This window comes from Saimiri boliviensis, chromosome 4 (assembly GCF_048565385.1).
Source record: "Saimiri boliviensis isolate mSaiBol1 chromosome 4, mSaiBol1.pri, whole genome shotgun sequence".
Taxonomy (NCBI): Eukaryota; Metazoa; Chordata; class Mammalia; order Primates; family Cebidae; genus Saimiri; species Saimiri boliviensis.
In genome coordinates, this window is record NC_133452.1 from 131,990,435 (window position 1) to 132,013,113 (window position 22,679).

At 49.1% G+C, this 22,679-nt stretch overlaps 1 protein-coding gene across 8 annotated transcripts in view; it reads right to left on the minus strand.

Annotated features, from left to right (window-relative positions):
• Positions 1–22,679, minus strand: part of LOC101033901 (MHC class I polypeptide-related sequence B) — a 49,206-nt gene that overhangs the window by 18,389 nt on the left and 8,138 nt on the right. For 4 of the 8 annotated variants that reach the window (XR_012517368.1, XR_012517366.1, XR_012517367.1 and 1 more), the window contains 2 exons: positions 22,199–22,337; positions 7,073–16,437 (listed from right to left, as the gene is read on the minus strand). Coding sequence is in view for 1 of the 8 variants with exons in the window: in XM_039467804.2 (XP_039323738.2) it covers positions 3,864–3,933 (70 nt within the window). In the remaining 7 variants the exon portion in view is untranslated. Of the gene's footprint in view, positions 1–3,863; positions 7,040–7,072; positions 16,438–22,198; positions 22,338–22,679 lie in introns of those variants that run through there. The other 4 variants (XR_012517369.1, XM_039467804.2, XR_005578878.2 and 1 more) reach the window with 3 other exon arrangements.

Consider the following 22,679-nt stretch of genomic DNA (forward strand, 5'->3'; position numbering starts at 1 on the left):
CGGGGTGGGCAGATGACAGGGTCTCAAAGAGTCAGTCCACATTTCAGTCAATAGTGCTGGGGGAGCCGGGCGCGGTGGCTCAAGCCTGTAATCCCAGCACTTTGGGAGGCCGAGGCGGGTGGATCACGAGGTCAAGAGATTGAGACCATCCTGGTCAACATGGTGAAACCCCGTCTCTACTAAAAAATACAAAAAATTAGCTGGGCATGGTGGTGGGTGCCTGTAATCCCAGCTACTCAGGAGGCTGAGGCAGGAGAATTGCCTGAACCCAGGAGGCGGAGGTTGCGGTGAGCCGAGATCGCACCATTGTACTCCAGCCTGGGTAACAAGAGTGAAACTCCGTCCAAAAAAAAAAAATAGTGCTGGGGGAACTGGATGTTCAAATGAAATAAAATGGCACCTTTAATTTGCACTCTATACAAAAATTAACTCAAAATGAATGAAAGACCTAAACTCTAAACTCAAGAACTAAAACTTAAAAATTTCTTAGAAGAAAACGTTGGGGATAATCTTCATGACACAGGATTTGATAGAGCTTTCGTGGATGTGACACCAAAGAACAGACAGAATAGAAAGAACTGACAAACTGGACTCACGAAAATGAAAACATCTGTGCATCAAAGGGCACGATTAGAGTGAAAAAGCAATCAATGCCTGAAATGAAATAAATATGCAAATCATATATCTAATAAGAGATTAGTTTCCAGAATATTCAAAGAAGTCTGACAAAAACAACAACACAGTCAACACACACAAAAATGGGCAAAGTAGCCACAAGAAGCTATGTGGGGGAAAAATGGGAAAATGGCTTGAATGGCCAATTCTTCAAAGAAAATATACAAATGATCAATAAACACATGAAAAGATGCTCAATATCAGTAGTCATTAGGAAAATGCAAATCAAAACCATAATCATATACTGCTTCTGCACAGCCAAGGAAAGAGGGTGGGTGCAGTGGCTCACACCTGTAATCCTAGCACTTTGGGAGGCTGAGGTGGGTGGATTGCCTGAGTTCAGGAGTTCAAGACCAGCCTGGGCAACACGATTTCATGTTTACTAAAAATACAAAAATTGGCCAGACGTGGTGGTGTGCAGCTGTAGTCCCAGCTACTCAGGAGCCTGAGGCAGGGGAATTGCTTGAACTCCGGAGGTGGACGTTGCAGTGAGCTGACATTGAACCACTGCACCCCAGCCTGGGCCACATAGAAAGACTCTGTCTCCCAAAAAAAGAAAAAAGAAAAAAAGAAAGAAAAAACCCCTCCTGCACAGCAAACAAAACAATAAACAAAGTGAAAAGACCATCCAAGAAAGGGAGAAAATATTTTCAAACTATTCATCTTACAAAGGATTAGTAACTGAAGCATATAAGGAGCTCAAACAACTCTATAGGAAAAAAAATTCTAAGACTCCAATTTAAAAACGAGCAAAAGATCAGAATAGTAATTTCTCAAAACGAAGACTTACAAATGGCAAACAGGTATATGAACAGGTGCTCAGCATCACCGGTCATCAAATAAATGCATCAAAACTACCATGAGATGTCATTCCGCCCCAGATAAAATGGCTGTTACCCAGAAGACAGGCAATGAGGAAGGCGGCAAGGATGCAGAGAACCCTTGTACACTGCTGGTGGGAGTGTAAACTAGTACACCACTATGGGAAACAATGTGGAGTTTCCCGAAACTAAAAACATAATAGAACTGTCATATGCTGCAGCACTCCCACTGTTAGGCATATACCTGAAAGAAAGGAAATTGGCATATGAAAGAGCTATCTACTTTTCCATGTTTATTGAGGGGTTATTCAAAATAGCCAAGCTCTGCAAGCAACCTAAGTGTCCATCAACACACGAATGGATAAAGCACATGGGGCGCACATGTGTACGTGGAGTACTATTCAGCCGTCCTGCCATTCGCAAAGAACTGGAGGTCATTATGTTAAGTGAAATAAGCCAGGCACAGACAGACAAACTTTGTTCTTTGTTACTTGCAGCAGCCAAAAGTGAAAACAATTGAACTCATGGGGAGAGACAATGGAATGATGACTACCAGAGGCTGAGAAGGGGAGTGGGGAGTGGGGAGTGGGATGGTTAATGGTTACAAAAATATAGTTAGAATGAATAAGATCTTGTTGATAGCACATCAGGATAAGACGGCAATAATTTACTATATATGTAAAAATAACTGAAAGAGCATAATGGGATTGTTTGTAGCACGAAGAAAGGATAAATTCTTGTTGTGATAGATACCCCATGTACCCTAATATGATTATTACATATTGTATGCCTGTGTTAAACTAACCCACGTACTCCATAAATATATACATATATATGTACTACATACCCAAACAAAAGTTAATAATTAAAAAAAAATAGCAATGGTTGGGGGTGCAGACCAGAGACAGAAAACGAAGGTAGAGGGGGAGACTCCCAGCCTGAGGAAGGGCCTGCCAAAAGTAGTGCTGCAGGCGGAACAGTCACCCCAGAGTAGGTAAAACAAAGATTTTAGGTATGTGGTGTAGGGAGTGAGAGCCCACTGGGGTCAAGTAACTGAAAGAAAACAATGAGGGTCAAGGAACAGTGGGACCAACAGCCTGTTTTAGGTCTGGACTGGGGGCGGTGTGGCGGGGGAGGAGATGGGTAGAGCAAGAACTGGATGGCAGCGTGAGCGTGGGGCAGGAGTGACTGTGGAGGAACTTGGGTTAGGGTGAGGACAGGAGGGGAGGTTGCTCTGTGGGGGGTGAGGTTTGACAAAGATGAGAACTTGCTGAGGGCCCAAGGCAGGTGAGCAAGAGGTAGGAGCAACACAAGGTCCCCAGGTGGAGTGGGCGGAGGGACCAGGGAGGGATGGTCCAGCACCTGTGGGCTGTAGGGTGGGGTCCTCCAGAGGGTGAGGCTGAGGATAACGGAGAGGGGAAGGGGCCACCGTGAGGCAGGGCCCAGAGCAGGCACCTGCACTGGAGGGGAGGGGACATCTGCACTGCCCTGTGTCCTGCCTAAGACCCAACTGTCATTAGCACCAGGGCTCCCCCTGGGTTGTCTGGAGGGGAGTGGGATGGAGGGAAGACCCCTGGACAAAAGGCAGCACCAGAAACTTAGGGTCAGGGACAGCTGGGAGTGGGAGGCGTAGGGGCAGCACTGAGTGAAGGCTACTTGTAGGAAAAGCGAATAAGGGAGGCAGGAGGGACCTGCCGTGGCGGGGCCAGGGGATGAGGGCAGAGGACACCCTAGAAATGGATCAGAGAAGTGCAGACAGGAAGGGGTAGCAGAGAGCTGGGAGGGCAAGAGGACCCAGGGGGCCCTGAGATGGGCAGGGAGGAGGGGCAGGGAATCTGTTGTCCTTAGGTCATTGGTCATTAGTAGGGTGGGGCGAGAGAGGACAGGACACCTCCCCCCCCACCCCCCGCATGAGAACCACCGGCTCGCAGGAGAGGACAGGGCTTCAGGGACCTGGGAGCCGCCCCCAGCACCGGTTGATGTGGCTGCCGTAGGGGCCGAGCGGGGAGGGCTTTCAAATGCCATTCACAGGAGCAGCCCGCGAGTCGGGGGCGCAGCCCGGGACCCCAGGTGTCTCAGAAGGGCTGGTTTGTCCGAAAAGCGAGAGGAGGCGGAGGCGAGGCGAGGAGAGCAAGTGCAGGACAGGAAAATGCAGGGGCGGGTGATGCGCGGTCCGGAGGAGGCCAGAAAAGAGACGGGAAAGCAGGGCTGAGGTGTGGCGGCCACGGGCCGCGTCCAGCTCCCCGCACCCCGGACCTCGCACCTGAGCCCCGCTCGGACCGCGCCGCGCTCGCCAAGACCCACCGGGATCCTCGGAAACGTCCAGCCACTCCCGCTCCGCCGAGGACCGCCAGGAACCCCACTCACCAGCGGCGGCTCCCAGGAGTGTAAAAGGGAAGGCGCCAGCCAGAAACAGCAGGACCCGACCCAGCACCATGGCCCCGACGTCGCCTCCCTCTCAGGGGCTCCAGCAGTGGCCGGCAGAACCGGGGGCGGGAGACGGCCCCGCGGATATTTAGCCACCCGCCCCGCCCCTAGAGACGCTTATCCAATGAAACTGAGGCCTGGAACTTAGGGCCAATCACGAGAGGGGAGGGCGGGGCCACGTTCACCGGAGAAATTTCCAGAGCCACGAGACCTGTGGAGCCGCAGCGGGCGAGACGTGGGGTCCTGCAAAGTGGGAGCGCGCGCGGGAGCGCGGCTAAAAGCGGGGACCAGCTGCGAGTAGCTGAGGGTACAGCTCCAACCTGATGAGCACAGCCAGGGCCCTGTCGCCCTCCCTGCATCGCCACCACCCATCCCCGCACCCCCACCCTAAGGAGCGCGGGCCTCACCAAGCCCCTTTCGCCGGTCGCCCCATCAGGCCGGCTCTCACTGGCTTGTTCCTTCCAAGAGGGACAACGCCTGATTATTTTCCCAACACACTCCCTCAGCCGCGGACAGCGTTACTGGCAGTAAGAGCAGTGAGCAGATTTGCAGACTTGTTTCCAGGTCTCAGCCACCTCTGCCTCTCAGAAGCACCTGCCCAGGAGAACCGCTCAGACGACAAACTTAGACGTTTCAGCTGTAGAATATCCTTCTCCTCCCTTCGACTCGAAGCCAGGTCCCCATTCACCCTCTAATATCCTCTAAGTGTCTGATAGAGAGGGGCAAGGCCGCCTCTCTATTCAGTCCCTGGCTGATCACAGGCCAAGGACGCGGCTCTCCAGGGTTCACGACAACACCAAACTCTCTCCAGACTCCCTTTTCCAGCCTGTCGTAGGACATCTGCACTTCCAGGACCATAGTCCCCTCCAATGTGACAGATCCACAAGGACTCTCTACACGTCTCCCACCACATCACTCCGTTTCTCTTAAGAGCATCAGCATCCTTGGTCCCTTCTGATTTCCTCTTTCCCCTTCATCTCCAGGAGTCAAAGTCAGCTCCTCCAACCCTCTTTCAATCCCACAGCCACTCCCTTAGTCTAGGCTTTTCCCTCCCTTCAGCCTAGATGACTGCACCGGCTTCCTAAACCCTGTGCCTGCCCCAGTTGTAACCAGAGTGCTCCAAAGCAGCACAGCGCCCCATCTGCTGAATGTTACACATGATGCTTCCACTCTACCACGGAAACCACAGCTGCCAAAACCTGCTGTCTGGCACGGCCCCCATTTCTCTGGTGACATCTCCCCAGGGTTGCAGTAAAAGTGGGCTCTGGGATCATCTCACCCTATCCCACCAGGATGCCACTGCCTAAGCCACATCCCTCTTCCAGTTCACTGTCACCTCTGCCTTAGAACCCGTCAGAGCGAACCGTATCCTCAAAATCTTCCCAATGAGGCTGGTCTGAGTGGAGTGGTATTTACAAGAATTGATCACAACCAGTTATGGATGTCTTTGTTTCTTACTCACTCCCACTATTTCACTTGACTAGCCTTAAAAAAAAAAAAAAGAAAAAAAAGGAAGAAAAGTTTTTCAAGTAGATGGTTGTGATGGTGGCACAACCTTGCAATGATGCTAAAAGCCACTGAGCTGTACATTGTAAAAGGATAAATTATGTGAAAATGAATTCTCAATTCTCAGTAATAATAATGCTGTCCGGAAAGCCTCTTTCTACTAAGAGAATTGCCTTGTCCCCAGCGCACATCTCTTAGTCTTTGGGAAATTTAGCCAGTGGTCTTCAAACCGAGCCACTGTATAGAACCACATGGAGAGTTTTCAATACCCATGTTTCCAGGCCACAGCCCAAACCAGTTAAATCAGTAAACCGAGGTTGGACCTAAGCCTTAGTATCTTTTAAAGTTCCCCAGGTGATTCCGAAGTGCAGTCAAGCTTTGGGACTCCTCATCTAGGCCCTGGTTTCAACCTTCCTCATGGTACAGATGGTGCCCTGTGTTCAACCTTTTCTTTCTTTTCTTTTTTCTTTCTTTCTTTTTTTTTTTTTTGAGAAGAAGTTACGCTCTTGTTACCCAGGCTGGAGTGCAATGGCGCGATCTCGGCTCACCGCAACCTCCGCCTCCTGGGTTCAGACAATTCTCCTGCCTCAGCCTCCTGAGTAGCTGGGATTACAGGCACGCGCCACCACGCCCAGCTAGTTTTTTTGTATTTTTAGTAGAGATGGTGTTTCACCATGTTGACCAGGATGGTCTCGATCTGTCGACCTCGTGATCCACCCGCCTCGGCCTCCCAAAGTGCTGGGATTACAGGCTTGAGCCACCGCGCCCGGCTCTTTTTTCTTTTTAAGAGAAGAGTCTTGCTCTGTCACCCAGGTGGAGTGCAGTGGCGTGATTATAGCTCACTGCAGCCTCCAATGCCTTGGCTCAAGCAATCCTCCCACCACAGCCTTCCGAGTAGCTGGGACTACAAGCGAGCGCCAGCACACCCAGCTGTCATCTGCCATTTTCTACCCTCCCCCATTAGATTATGAACCCTCCAGGATCAGGAACTGTGTCCATTTCCTCTCTGTCAGGCTCACAAACATCTTTTTGAGTTGAACTATACCTGTCATTACGATGAGCCTATGATCCCTAGCCTACACTTTTCTGTAGATGCAAATGGAATGTATTTAAGAATTTTAATAATTTCTCAGTTTTCCCATCCACATTCACTAATAATTTATTTTGATCCTCATAAATTATTGAGGAAAGTGGGGACTGGGGTCCTGTCTCCACCTTAGGGAGACTATTTTCACTGCTAAAAACCATTAGCCTAGTGAGAGGCAGAGAGGGAGATGGACCCAGTTCTCCTGAGGCAGGTCCCAAGCCCTTCCCTCCTCCGTGTCTAGGCTCCCTCCAGGACTTCCTCCGTGGGCCAGCTCCAGCAAAAGGTCTCATTCAGCTCACCCCCAAAAGACTTTTCACAGTTCAATAATGATAATAAATATGCAAGGTTTGTTCCAAGGCATTTAGAAGTGGTTGCCGGGAGACATAAAGCCAGTCCTCTCCAGGGCCAGGGGAGGCCGAGATGGTCTTGAGTTCCAGGGAAGTTTCTCAGCGGCCAGGCCTGGCATCTCCTCCCCCACCAAGCCTCCCAGGTCTTCTGTCACCTCTAGTCCCCTCCACCCCACCTCCAGCCCCTTCTGCTCTGCCCCATCAACTACCTTTTCTCCCTTAGCACCCGGCTTAGATCCCCGGACTCACGAGCACAGAGGCGACTTCCTCCTCGCCGACTTTAGGCGCCATGGCGGCTAAAGAGAGAGGTCCGGAAAAGAAAGAGAAACGGCCCAGGGTGGTGGCTCACAAAACCCAGGGCCGGGCTGCACTTGGCGCCCGCAGGAGTTTTGAATATTTCCGCTGAGAGTTCACTGCGAGTAGCGGGATCGCTTTTCGCCCCGCCCCGGTCTACGGAGAATGACAAATGCTTACTAATACAGAAACGGAATAGGCCCGGTGTGGCGGCTTACACCTGTAATTTCAGCTGTTTGGGAGGTCGAGGCGGGAGGATCACGAAGTCAGGAGTTCGAGACCACCCTGGCAGACGTGATGAAACCTCATCTTTACTAAAAAGACGCAAATTAGTCAGAAGTGGTGGCGGGCGCCTGTGGTGCCAGCTACTCGGGGGTCTGAGGCAGGCCAATCACTTGAATCCGGGAGGCGGAGGTTGCAGTGGGACGAGATCTTGCCACTGCACTCCATCGTGGGTTACAGAGCAAGACTCCATCAAAAAAAAAAAAAAAAAAAAAAAAGCAAAGCAAGAAAGAAACGAAATAACGGAGCTCTGGGCTGGGGAGGGCCGAGCCTTTAGGCTTCTGGTCTCAGGCTTTGGGGCATTCACACCTGTCGCTGTAAAATGCAGACTCCGAAGTAGGAATTCCGAGTCCGGGGTGGAGTGCGATCTGGAATCTCACTCGCTCGAAACAGCACCGCAGTGGATTCGGACCCGGGTCAGTAGGGAAATGTGCCTCAGACCTTCCCACCGGCCGCCCACGGATTCTACATTCCGAAAACGCTTCCTGCTGCCCTGTCACCCCAGGAAGGCGGCGCCCGCCTTGGGTTTGTTCTGATGGAACAGAACAAACGCTCCACCGCCCGCAGGGAAACCCACAACTAAGGGGCCAGGAAAAAGCCCCTCAGGGTCTCGCCCCTTCAGTGAGGGTCCTAATTTACACCCTCCATCAAAGACCGGAGTGACCTTCAGTGAAACGATACAAGACCCGCGGGGCCCAGGGCGCTCGGCTCACAGAAGGCGGAGACAGCGCCGCCTCGCGTCCCTTCCCTGACCTGCCCAGGCGGACGCGGTCACGTGTGTTGGCCTCGAGGCTGGAATACACCGGGTTCAAGGGCAGGGAGTGGAAAAAGGAGGGAAGGATGGGGGGGGTGGGGCGTGTTGAAGAAAGGAGGGAAGAGATAGGAAGAAAAGGAGAGAGAAGAAGTAAAGGAGAGATTAAAATTTAAAATACGTAGTTTTATTATTTCTCTTAATTTTGCCATTTGTCTAGTTTTACTTCTGAACATTTTTGCCGTAGATTTCTCTCTCTCTCAGTCTGTAAATCCACGGCTATTATTGTTATTTAGGGCCTGCGAGGGTGAGTGGCAGACAGCATGACCCTCTTCCTCCAGATGTGTCAGGGTGTGTCTCCCGGTCCCAAGAACAGGGTTTTTGTTTTGCATTGTTTTACATAAAGTACAAATCTCAAGGGGGATAATACTTTTATTTTTATTTTTGAGACGGAGTTTCAGTCTGTCACCCAGGCTGGAGTGCAATGGGGCGGTCTCGGCTCACTGCAACCTCTGCCTCCCAGGTTCAAGCTATTCTCCTGCTTCGGTTTCCAGAGGAGATGAGACTACAAGCGCCCGCCACCACACTTGGCTCATTTTTGTCTTTTTAGTAGAGACAGGTTTCACCATATTTGCCATGCTGGTCTCGAACTCCAAGTGATCCTCCCTACTCACGATCCTCCCCGCCTTGGCCTCCCAAAATGCTGGGGTGACAGGCGTAAACCACAGCGCCCTGTTGTTAAAGCATATTTCAATCGTCTCCCAAAGAACAGCTACATGACAAAATTCTATGCAGTCATTAAAAAGAGTAAGATCCACGGTAAGTACTGCTGTGAAAAGATGTGCCCAGCATGCTTTCAACCTTTTCGAAAAGGTTAGATGGCTGACGCCTGTAATTGCAGCAGTTTGGGAGGCCAAGGCAGGTGGATCACCTGAGGTCAGGAGTTTGAGAGCAGCCTGGCCAACGTGGTGAAGCTCCGTCTCTATTGAAAATACAAAAATTACCTAAGTGTGGTGGCAGGCGCCTGTAGTCCCAGCTACTGCGGATTCTGAGACAGGAGAATCACTTGAAACCGTGATACAGAGGTTGCAGTGAGCTGAGATTATCCCACTGCACTCCAGCCTGGGTGAAAGTGTCACTAGTATCACTTACATAATGTTAATATGTATTTTAGGTGTGGGAAAACCTGGAAGATTCCTCACCAAAGTTTTGACAGTGACTCGAGACTGCGATAACTTTGCGACTTTCATTTTCTCTGAAATGTTGGTATTTTATCTTTTTTTTTTTTTTTTGAGACGGAGTTTCACTCTTGTTACCCAGGCTGGAATGCAATGGCGCGATCTCGGCTCACCGCAACCTCCGCCTCCTGGGTTCAGGCAATTCTCCTGTCTCAGCCTCCTGAGTAGCTGGGATTACAGGCACACGCCACCATGCCCAGATAATTTTTTGTATTTTTCGTAGAGACGGGGTTTCACCATGTTGACCAGGATGGTCTCGATCTCTTGACCTCGTGATCCACCCGCCTCGGCCTCCCAAAGTGCTGGGATTACAGGCTTGAGCCACCGCGCCCGGCCTTTTTTTTTTTTTTTTTTTTAAATGTGGGGTGTCTCCATGATGGCCAGGCTGGTCTTGAACTCCTGACATGAGGTGATCCACCCACCTCGGCCTTCCAAAGTGCTAGGATTACAGGCGTGAGCGGCAGAAACATTTTCTCCTACTTTCTGTCTTTCGTTTTTTCGGTGCTCCTTCCGACGGCAGCGGAGGGCGTACAAAGCGGTGCCGGCTGCGGTGGGTGCGGCGCGGGCCGGGGTTGTCGGGTGCGGACGCCGATGCAAAGGGTCCCGGGACATGGCGTCCTGGGAGCAGCTGAGGTTCGGCGGGGCCCGGCCGCCCGCGGGGGGAGCTGCGCAGTCGGCGCCGAGGCCGGAGGCAGAGCGGGGCGCAGGGCGGTGCCGCGCGTGCGCTGAGCGCGGGGGCTGGCCCGGAATGTGGAGCGGTGGCCGCGCTTCAGGGGCCGAGGATGGGAAGCGGGAGTGGCGCCGCGCCCGCCCTGCCTAGGGCGCCAGGATCCTGGGGCTGGGCTGAAAGTGTAGTGAGGGGCTGCCCGAGGCTGCGTCCCCAGGATCCATCCGGCGTCGGGGTGACGTGGCACTCCTGGCAGCCGGGTCCTGGGTTCGCGATCCGCTTCCGGAGGCGCCTCCCTGGCAGCGCCTCCCTGGCAAGGGGGAGCCCTGGCTGGCCCCTGAGCGCCGGGGCCGCAGGGGTAGCTTTCGGCGATGTCACCCCTGTTCCGGAATCCAGACCAGGCCGGCGAGGGCCTGGAGCCCCGTCCCAGGATGCAAGGAGGCCGACGGGCCAGCAGGAGAGGGTGTGGGAGCCTCAGTGGATCCTCTGTGCCCTTGTCCCCAAGGCAGCCGACTGTGCCACCCCCACCCTCGCAGAGCCGGGCAGGACCCACTCCCAGGCCGGGAGGCTCCGCCGCAGCCTTGACTTTGCTCCCACCGTGTCCTGGGAGCCCACAAGCACCCCCCAAAGGTGCCGCTGGGACTCGCGGGATCGGCCAGGAGCGTCGGGTTCGTTTGTGCAGTTGGCAGGGGCCACCGTACCACTTGCACCTCAGCCTCTGCCGCTGAGGGGAGACGCAGAGAAGGGGTACCGTCGGGGCTGCACACTCTGCAGAGCCAGGGACAGGTGGGAGCCCCGCCCCTCCCGAGTTGGCAGGATGGGAGCTCTCCGGGTGCTGCAGCCTCCAAGGTCGCCACCGCCATGCGCCTGGATTTCTTAGTGCTCTTGGTGCCGGCCGGAGAGCCTGAAGGCTCGGGGCTCGGGTGCCAGATTCAAGGACTGCAGTAGGGACTCGTGCCTTTTCCGGCTGCCCATCGCTGCCCATGGACCAATGGGCACACACTTCCTTCCCTCTGAGGTACATAAAAGCCCCAGGCTCAGCTAGAGCAGGGTAGAGGATGGAGGGCCGACAGGATGGTCAGCTGCAGAGAGCAGCAACCCGCTCTGCTGAGAGCTGAACACTGGAAAGGGCACCTGCCTACAGAGAGAACTCCCCACTGCCAGGCTCCTCGGAGCTGTTCTGACACTCAGTAAAGCTCCTCTTTGTCATGCTCACCCTCCACTTGTCTGCCTATCTGGAGGTAGGACAAGAACTCCAGCAAAGACCACAGGTTTCTGGCCAGAAAAGCAACACCCCAAAGATCCTTTAACACTTCTTGATGCAGCGACAGTAACATGTGCATAACTATCTCAAGAAGGGCACATGAGACGTTGGAAATGTGCTCATCTCTGGGAGGGAATCTGGGCACAGGAGGTCTGGGAAGGGAGGAAAATTTTCTCTGTATACTCTCTGGAATATCTTTTTTTTTTTTTTTTTTTTTTTTTTTTTTTTTTTGAGACAGAGTTTCACTCTTGTTACCCAGGCTGGAGTGCAATGGCGCGATCTCGGCTCACCGCAACCTCCACCTCCTGGGTTCAAGCCATTCTCCTTCCTCAGTCTCCCAAGTAGCTGGAATTACAGGCACCTGCCACCATGTCCAGCTTTTTTTTTTTTTTTTTTTTTTTTTTTTTGAGACAGTCTCGCTCTGTTGCCAGGTGCCAGGCTAGAGTGCAGGAGTGCAATCTCGGCTCACTGCAGTCTCTACCTCCTTGGTTCAACAATTCTCCTGCCTCAGCCTCCCAAGTAGCTGGGACTACAGGTGAGGGCCACCACGCCCAGCTAATTTTTGTATTTTTTGGTAGAGATGGGGTTTCACCATATTGGCCAGGATGGTCTCAAATTCCTGACCTCAGGTAATCCACCCACCTCAGCTTCCTGAAGTGGTGGGATTACAGGTATGAGTCATTGTGCCCAGCCAAAGGTTCTTTTTAAAACATGTTAACCTGGGGTGCGTGTGGTGGCTCACACCTGTAATCTCAGCACTTTGGAAGGCTAAAGCTGGGGGATTGCTTGAGCCCAGGACTTGAAGACCAGCCTGGGCAACATGGTAAAACTCTGTCTCTAACACACACACACACACACACACACACACACACACACACAACCAAAAACCAAAAATTAGCTGAGCCTGGTGGCACACATCTGTACTCCCAGCTACACAGGAGGCTGAGGTGGGAGGACTGCTTGAGCCCAGGAGGTGGAGGTTGCAATGAGCCTAGGTCGCATCTACCACGGCACTCCAGCCTGGGCCACAGAGCCAGACCCTGTCTCAAAAACAAAAGAAAACATGGTACATGAAAAGTCCCTCTAATTGGTAAAGCGCTCCCCAGTGGCCCCAATTTACCCACACATGGAGGTGCAACGGGGTCCAGGCTCAGGCCTTCCTCAGGTCGTTCCTCCAGATGCCCAGGTGCTCACACCTCAGAGCCTCTGTATGGCTGCTCCCCTGCCTGGAAACTCATTTCCAGGAGTTTCTCCTGGGGGTCCCACCAGAGGCCCTTCCTGGAAGGCTCACCTCCTGTGGCATTGACAGCCCTTCTTCACTCTGCTTCACGTTGTTCACAACTCTTTTTTTTTTTTTTTTTTTTTTTTTTTTTTGTGTGTGAGACGGAGTTTCGCTCTTGTTACCCAGGATGGAGTGCAATGGCGTGGTCTCGGCTCACTGCAACCTCCGCCTCCTGGGTTCAGGCAATTCTCCTGCCTCAGCCTCCTGAGTAGCTGGGATTACAGGTACGTGCCACCATGCCCAGCTAATTTTTTTTATTTTTAGTAGAGACGGGGTTTCACCATGTTGACCAGGATGGTCTCAATCTCTTGACCTTGTGATCCGCCCGCCTCGGCCTCCCAAAGTGCTGGGATTACAGGCTTAAGCCACCGCGCCCGGCCCTGTTCACAACTCTTTCACTAACATTTAAAAATATATTTAATTGCTTATAGTCTCTGTCTCTGTCTCTGTCTCTCTCTCTCTCTCTCTCTCTTTCCCAGAATACAAGCTTTATGTGGACAAGGACAAAGATTTTATTTTATTGTTTTTAATTTTTGTTTTTGAGATGGAATCTTGCTCTATCTCCCAGATTGGAGTGCAGTGGCAGGATCTTGGCTCACTGCAAACTTCTCCTCTCCCTGAGTTCGAGCGATCCTGCCTCAGCGGCCTGAACAGCAGGGATTACAGGCGCCTGCCACCACGCCTGGCTAATTTAGTATTTTAGTAGAGACAGGGTTTCACCATGTTGAACAGGTGATTTGCCCGCCTCAGTCTCCCAAAATGCTGGGATTATAGGCATGAGCCACCGCACCTGGCCAGGACAAATATTTTAATTGCAGATGTATTTCTGTTGTCTTGAATAGTGCCTGATTTGTTTTTTTTTTTTTTACTTTTTTTTTTTTTTTTTGAGACGGAGTTTCACTCTTGTTACCCAGGCTGGAGTGCAATGGCGCAATCCCGGCTCACTGCAACCTCTGCCTCCTGGGTTCAGGCAATTCTCCTACCTCAGCCTCCTGAGTAGCTGGGATTACAGGCATGTGCCACCATGCCCAGCTAAGTTTTTGTATTTTTAGTAGAGACGGGGTTTCACCATGTTGACCAGGATGGTCTCGATCTCTCGACCTCGTGATCCACCCGCCTCGGCCTCCCAAAGTGCTGGGATTACAGGCTTGAGCCACCGCGTCCGGCCTTTTTTTTTTTTAAGGTGCGGTTTCACTGTGATGGCCAGGTTGGTCTTGAATTTCTGACCTCAGGTGATCCACCTACCTTGGCCTCCCAAAGTGCTAGGGTTACAGGCATGAGCCGTGGCGCCCCGCCATCCCTGATTGTTATATTTGCTGAGTGAATGAATGAATGGATGCACACACAGACTCACACACCCCAGCACAGAAACAAAGATACTGCCAGACACATCGACATGTTCTTACACAGATACTCTCCACACAATGACACTCACACCCAGAGCCCACATACACTGCCACGTTCTCATACAGATATTCTTGAGGCTTAATTTTTATTCAACATGATGTTGTGAACATTTCTCTTGTGACTCTGTATTATTATCTTTTAAATTTTCTCCAAATTACTGTAAAAAGTTTCAGTCTTAAAGGTTGAAAGAATATAATGGTCACCCCTAGAGCTAATGTATGTAATAAATTATGGTTTTTTTTTTTTTTTTTTTTTTTTTTTGAGACAGAGTCTTGCTCGGTCGCCCAGGCTTGGTGCAATCTTGGCTCAGTGCAACCTCCACCTCCCAGCTCAAGCGATTCTCGCCTCAGCCTTCCAAGTAGCTGGGATTACAGGCACATGCCACCACATCTGGCTAATTTTTCTGTTTTTAGTAGAGATGGGGTCTTACCATGTTGGTCAGGCTGGTCTTGAACTCCTGGTCTCAAGTGTTCCATCCATCTTGGCTTACAAAAGTGTGTGAGCCACCACACCCAACCCATAAATTATATTTATACAGTTTTTCTGAAATGACTGAAAATCATTAGTCAACAGCATGACCCTAATTCCTAACCATTTGTCCGTAGCATGACCCTCCACCTCTTAAGAATAACATCTTTTGGCCGGGTATGGTGGCTCAAGCCTGTAATCTCAGCACTTTGGGAGGCTGAGGCGGGTGGATCACAAGGTCAAGAGATCGAGACCATCCTGGTCAACATGGTGAAACCCTGTCTCAACTAAAAATACAAAAAATTAGCTGGGCATGGTGGCGTGTGCTGTAATCCCAGCTACTCAGGAGGCTGAGGCAGGAGAATTGCTTGAAACCAGGAGGCGGAGGTTGTGGTAAGCCGAGATGGCGCCATTGCACTCCAGCCTGGGTAACAAGAGTGAAACTCCGTCTCCAAAAAATAAAAAGAAAAAAAAGAATAACATCTTTTGGCGGGGCATGGTGGCTCACGCCTGTACTCCCAGCACTTTGGGAGGCTGAGGTAGGCAGATCACGAGGTCAGGAGATCGAGACCATCTGGCTAACACAGTGAAACCCCGTCTCTACTGAAAACACAAAAAATTAGCCAGGCCTCTACTAAAAATACAGAAAATTAGCCGGGCATGGTGGCTCCCATCTGTAGTCCCAGCTAATCGGGAGGCTGAGGCAGGAGAGTTGCTTGAACCAGGGAGGTGGAGGTGGCAGTAGCCAAGATTGCACCACTGAACTCCAGTCTGGGCCACAGAGCGAGACTGGATATCCGCATGTGAAAGAATCGTGTTGGACAAAATTCATAGTCTTCCCTACATCATACTCAACAATTGACTCAGAATGGATCAAACAATTAAACTTAAGAGTCAAACCTGTAAAAGGCTTATAAGAAAACATTGAGGAAAGTCTTGTGGACATTTGATTCAGTACTAGTTTCTTGGCTGGATGACCCAAAGCACCAGCAATTGAAGAAAAATGGTAAATGAGATTTCATCAACATTTAAAAACCTTTTGCATCAAAAGGCGTTATTAAAAGAGTGGAAAGAAAATGCACAGAATGGGAGGAGTTCCACCTTTTGGCTATTGAGAATGATGCTGCTGCGAGCCGCGTGTACAAGTATCTGTTTGAGTTCCTGCTTTCAATTCTTTTTGCGTGCGCTTTTGGCATCCACTTTGTGTCTCTTTCCTGATCCCAGTCACATATCTGATGAAGAATTAGTATCCAAAATACATACAAACTACGACTTATCAATTAAAAAAAAAACCCTATTCAAAAATGGGTAATGGACATGAAGAGACAATTCACTAAAGAAGAAACACAAATGGCTAATAGACTCATGAAACATGCTGAGCTTCACTAGGCTGACTGTCAGTGAGGAGGTGGAGACACTGAAATCCTTGTACACTGCTGGTGGGAATGTACAATGTTGCAGCCACCATGGAAAACGGTATAGTGATTCCTCAAGAACGTAGCAATGGGATTACCATATGATCCAGCATTTCCACTTCTGATCATGTAACCAAAAGAACTGAAAGCAGATACTCAGGTTCTCAAACAGATATTTGTACACTCGGGCTCATAGCAGCATTGTTTTCAATAGCCGAAAGGTGGAAGCAAGCCAAGTGTCCATAAATGGATGAATGGATTCAGAAATATGGTATATACGCATGGACTATTACTCAGCCTTAAAATGAGTAAAATTCTGACACATGCCACGACACAGATGAATCTTGAAAACATTATGATCAGTGAAATAAGCCAGAAACCAAAGGACAAATATGTGATTTCACTTACAAAGAATAGGCAAATTCATAGAAACATTCTTTCTTCCTCAGTTCATTTCTTTTTGTCTTCCCACTGATAGTCTTTGGCGGCTCTTGAATAAATTCTACCTGTTGGCATCAAGGGGAAGAAAATTAGCCTGGCAATTTTTGTCTTTACATAAAGCCAATTACATAGTAGTTCAGTTATGAATTCTAGGTGAAAGAATTAGAATACTCATTGGAATGGGTTTTGGGTAACAACCAAAGAAGGGAAAAGGGTATTGTTGAGGAAATTTGTCTTGATATTAAATATTTACTGCAAGTCCAAAGGACCAAACAAAATAGGTTTAGGGTTTCATTTTTATCTCAAAGATTCTGATTCTTACCCATATGTCATCAGTTCAGTTTGGGACATGTGGTATGTAACATGAGTGAAGAAAATAGTCATTAAAAGGTAAAAATAAACAGTTGAAATTTTCCATAACACTGAGCAAATGTCTATCATAATTAGGAGACCTACCTTTCTGGGATATTTGTAAGGTGCTGTAGTTTCTTTAACATGCTCTTGAATCTCCTTTATTCGTTGTTCTTTTTTTTTTTTTTTTTTTTTGAGACGGAGTTTCGCTCTTGTTACCCAGGCTGGAGTGCAATGGCGCGATCTCGGCGCACCGCAACCTCCGCCTCCTGGGTTCAGGCAATTCTCCTGTCTCAGCCTCCTGAGTAGCTGGGACTACAGGCACGCACCACCATGCCCAGCTAACTTTTTGTATTTTTAGTGGAGACGGGGTTTCACCATGTTGACCAGGATGGTCTCGATCTCTTGACCTCATGATCCACCCACCTCGGCCTCCCAAAGTGCTGGGATTACAGGCTTGAGCCACCGCGCCCGGCCCTATTCGTTGTTCTTAATCATGTGACTTGTAATCAGGGTTCAGAACAATAAAAGCCTTTACTACCTAAAGTAAATATTTGATATTCAGAAGGCTGAGGCAGGAGAATTGCCTGAACCCTGGAGGTGGAGGTTGCGGTGAGCCGAGATCGCGCCATTGCACTCCAGCCTGGGTAACAAGAGCGAAACTCCATCTCAAAAAAAAAAAAAAATAAAATAAATAAGTAAAATAAATAAATATTTGAAACACCGGGGTGGGGGGGAAAAAAAAAAAGAAGTGTTGTGCACGCCACCTGTTGCACACAGCCTACCTCTGTGCCTTGGTGACCTAGTGGGGGTGGACCCCTTTTCTGTACACGACCCTCTACTGCTGCGAATGGTACAGCCTCCTGCTGTGCACGGCCCACCTCTCTGCCCAGGTGACATAATGGGGTGGCCCCCTCGCTTGTGACCCACGTGATTATGTATGCCCTATCACTAAGCCTATAGATGATGACCTCACTCACGACCCTGCCCCCTGCTTGTGTCTAATAAATACAGATACTCTTGGGCATTTGGACGCTGCTGCCGCTGATCTCCGCTCACAGGTGGTGTGGCCCCCCGAGTCCAGATGCTCTTCACCAGTTCTTCAGTGTCCTGTCTCTTTACTGCTTGGATCCTGCACCTCAGCACAGCATAAGGGACACCCCACAACCCTGTGGGACCTCCACAGCCCTACTTGCAGTCCGGGAATCTGGGCTTTAAAAGCTCTCATATTTCTGTGTGTGTGCTGATGTTTGATGAGCACACTGTCTCTGTAGAGTAGTGGCCCTTGGAGCTCCCTGTGCCACCACGTTCTCTGATGTCAGTTCCCTCAGCTGCTTTTGAGTTGTGCATATGCATCCCAATTCCCGGTCTGCTAATTATTTCCAGGAAATGCATTCGTTTGGTAAAGATTCATCAAGCACCTGTCTTATTCTGGGTCCTGTTCTCTATGTAGCAGTCTCAGAAAAAAGAATGAAACTTCCTTGGACCTCATGGATGGCACAGCCTGGATGGAGGTGGGAAGATGGATAAGCAAAGTGCAACATAACAAGTTAAGTGTTTGACATGATTTATTTCCTTTCAAGTCTATATTATTAATATTTTATAATAATGGTATTAATTTCCATATATCTATGATTACCAATGAATTTTTCTGTTTTTCTTCTTTCCTTTCATTTTTTGGTCTTTCTTTCTTCCCTTTTTTATTTTCTTCGAGAGGGAGTTTTGCTCTTGTTGCCCAAGCTGGAGTGCAATGGCATGATCTCAGCTGACTGCAACCTCTGCCTCCTGGGTTCAAAGGATTCTCCTACCTCAGTCTCCCGAATAGCTGAGATGACAGGCATATGCCACCACGCCCAGCTAATTTTTTGTATTTTTAGTAGAGAAGGGGTTTCTCCATGTTGGTCAGGCTGGTCTCCAACTCCTGACCTCAGGAGATCCAACTGCCTCAGCCTCTAGAAGTGGTGAGATTACAGGCGTGAGCCACCGTGCCAGTCTTTATTTCTTTTTTAATATACCTTAGTGACATACTAAATATTTGTAGAGGAAGTATTTTGCTGAAAAACCAACAGTTTTATTTACGTAAAAAGTCTTTGTTTGATTCTTTTTTTGCTTTGTTTTTGTTTTTGAGATGGAGTCTTGCTCTGCAGCCCAGGCTGGAATGCAGTGGAGCCATCTCTGCTCACTGCGACCTCGGCCTCCCAGGTTCAAGTGATTCTTCTGCCTCAGCCTCCCGAGGAGCTGGCATTACACGAGCCTGCCACCATACCCAGGAAACTTTTGTATTTTAAGTAGAGACAGAGTGTTGCCATCTTGGCCACTCTGGTCTCAAACCCCTGACCTCAAGTGATCTGCCTGCCTCGGCCTCCCAAAGTGCTGGGATTACAGATGTGAACCCCTGTGTCTGGACTTTTGTTTTTTTGTTGAAAGGTGGGTTTGCCAGCCACAAATTCCCAGTTTGATGTTGGGTTTTTCCTCAGCTGGTGAATGCTGATGTCTCTTCTGGCTACTGTGCCTGACAGGGAGAGATGTCAGCTACGTTCCAGTCCAGATGCATTTTAAACGACCTGTGTTTCTTCCATGGCTGCTTTCAAGACCACTGTTTGTCTTTACTGTCTGGAGTTCCAGTGCAGTCTGAGCCGATGTGGATCTCCTTTCATTCACGGGGCTGCGTAGACCTTTACTTAATCGTTTGCCATCACCTCGTTGTGGAATACCTCCTTTTCGTCACTCTCCTTTCATCTTCTAGGAGTTTTATTAGACTAATGTTAAACCTCATTCAGCCACTGTATCATTCTAGTAGGCAGAATAATGACCCCACAAATATGTTCAAACCCTAAGCTCCGGAACCTTTGGTTACATGTTCTTACATAACAAAGGAACTGCAGATATGGTTAAGGAACTGCAGATATGTGAACACTGAGAGGGAGATTATCCTGGGTTATTTAGGTGGGCTCAGTCTGATCAGGAATTCTTTTTTTCTTTTGTCTTTTTGACTTTTGTTTTAGGTTCAAGGGATACACATTCAGGTTTGTTACATGGGTAAATTGTGTATCATGGGTGTTTGGTGTGCAGATAATTTTGTTACTCAGGTAATTAGCACAATACCCGATAGGTAGTTTTTTTTTTTTTTTTTTTTTTTTTGAGACGGAGTTTCGCTCTTGTTACCCAGGCTGGAGTGCAATGGCGCGATCTCAGCTCACCGCAACCTCCGCCTCCTGGGTTCAGGCAATTCTCCTGCCTCAGCCTCCTGAGTAGCTGGGATTACAGGCATGCGCCACCATGCTCAGCTAATTTTTGTATTTTTAGTAGAGACGGGGTTTCACCATGTTGACCAGGATGGTCTCGATCTCTTGACCTCGTGATCCACCCGCCTCGGCCTCCCAAAGTGCTGGGATTACAGGCTTGAGCCACCGCGCCAGGCCCCGATAGGTAGTTTTTTAATCCTCCCCTCCTCGTACCCTCCCCTCTAGAGTAGGCCCCAGTGTCAGCTGTTCCCTTATTTGTGTCCACGTGTTCGCAATGTCCAGCTCCCACTTACAGGCGAGAATATGTGGGGTTTGGCTTTTGGTTCCTGCATCCATTTGCTTAGAATAATGGTCTCCAGCTCCACCCACGTTGCTGTGAAGGACATGATTTCATTCTTGTTGTTGTGGCGGGGTAGCATACCAGGGTGTACATGTACCACATTTTCTTGATCCAGTCCACTGTTGATGCACATCTAGGTTGATTCCTTGTCTTTGCTGATTGAACGGTGTTGCACTGATCACGAATTTTTTTTTTGTTGTTTTTTAGATGGAGTTTCGCTCTTGTTACCCAGGCTGGAGTGCGATGACACGATCTCGGCTCACTGCAGCCTCCGCCTCCTGGGTTCAGGAAATTCTCCTGCCTCAGCCTCCTGAGTAGCTGGGACTACAGGCATGCGCCACCATGCCCTGCTAATTTTTTGTATTTTTAGTAGAGACAGGGTTTCGCCATGTTGACCAGGATGGTCTCGATCTCTTGACCTCTTAATCCACTAGCCTTGGCCTCCCAAAGTGCTGGGATTACAGGCTTGAGCCACCGTGCCCGGCACAAATTCTTAAATGTGGAGAAAACTGAAGAAATTTAGAGTAGATGTAGTGTGGAATTTCATCTGCAGTGATTTCTGATCTAGTGAAATATGATTATCTCTTTTTAAATTATTGAATTAAGTGGTAAAATGCATTAAAAGATTTAAAGTTTAAATATTCTTGCTTTCTTGGGATACATCATGAACACAGTCTGCAATTTTTCTCATCTATTTTATATCTAATAATTAATAGTGATTTTTCTAGCATGTTTCTTTCTTATTTGTTCCCTAACTGGCTTTAGAATGAACACTATTTATATGTAATAAAGTGAATTGTCTAGCTTTCCATATATTGGCCCTTTCTCTTGAATATTTTAAATAAGTCCAATAAGCTTCCTTGAGGGTTTAGGAGAACTTCCCTGTGAAACAATCTCGATATGCCTGAATAGAAATAGAATTTTTACAACTGTTTTAACTTCGTTGTAGTAAGTATTTTCCTTTGGCACTTTTTTTTTTTTTTTTTTTTTCCCCCCCGAGATGGAGTTTCGCTTTTGTTACCCAGGCTGGAGTGCAATGGCGCGATCTCGGCTCACCGCAATCTCCGCCTCCTGGGTTCAAGCAATTCTCCTGCCTCAGCCTCCTGAGTAGCTGGGATTACAGGCACGCACCACCATGCCCAGCTAATTTTTTTGTATTTTTAGTAGAGACGGGGTTTCACCATGTTGACCAGGATGGTCTCGATCTCTTGACCTTGTGATCCACCCGCCTCGGCCTCCCAAAGTGCTGGGATTACAGGCTTGAGCCACTGCGCCCGGCTCCTTTGGCATAATTTTTAAAAAAATAATTTCAAGATTGTTTACATCTCCGCTATAGCTGCAGTGGCCTATTTATCTGTCATAACACTACTTTGTCATAACGTATGCTTATCATGTATATTTATTAGTATGTTTTATCATAACATATTTATCTGTCATAACACTGTCTTGCCTGTTTTTTTCTCTGTTCAAAGAAACAGCTGCTTTTGGCAGGCTGGGTCCTCAGCAGTGGCAGCTGCCAGGTCCGCCTTGGTGAGTGGTGACTCAATTGCTGTGCCCATGCAGTGTCCACCTCAGCCACCATGGTCACTTTGTGCAGCGATTCTACGAGCAAGCCCTGTGCGGCTGAGTGGCATCATCCATCAAGCCATCTCGCCCACCTGGTTACAGGGAGCCCCAGCCCCTTGGAGACCCTCTGGTGGGTATTCACATGCAACCTCGATCTTCACACGCTCTTCCCATGGAAAGAGGTCAGTGCACACTTCACTCTTCCACCTCCCCAATTCTCCAACTTTATTTTCCCCTAGTTCCAGACTGGCCAGGCAACCCATGAGCCACTGCCCATGATTCATTCATTCAGGCACTACTGGGGCATCATTTCACATCCTTTACCTCCTGTGATTCTGTTTGGGTTTGATTCCTAGTTCCTGGCTCGACAGCCATTTCCAAAGCTGTTCTGGTGTCAGCTCCCAAGCTGAATGCTGTTGTTGGAGATTCTCCTCTTTATATTTGAGTCATGGGCATTTATTTCCTGGAATTAAAAAAAAATTTACTGGTATTTTCAATGCAACATTTTTAAGGACTTGTAGTAGGAGAAATTCTATGTTAGCTTGGAGATAATTGTTTCAAAACACCAGAAATGTGTACTTGAATGGACAGCATGCATGGAGGAGGGGGGACAAATCACAGGTGGGCGGCGGGTTTTGACCAAGTGAAAACTCAGGCAAACAACATCTTCATCAAGCAACAGGATTTCTGGCCTCCAAGAAACACCCGAGTCCTACTCACTCATAAACCACCCTCCCCCAACTCTACAGTAGCCACTCTCTTGATTTGTAACACTGTAGGTTAGTTCTGCGGTTCTGACTGAGTG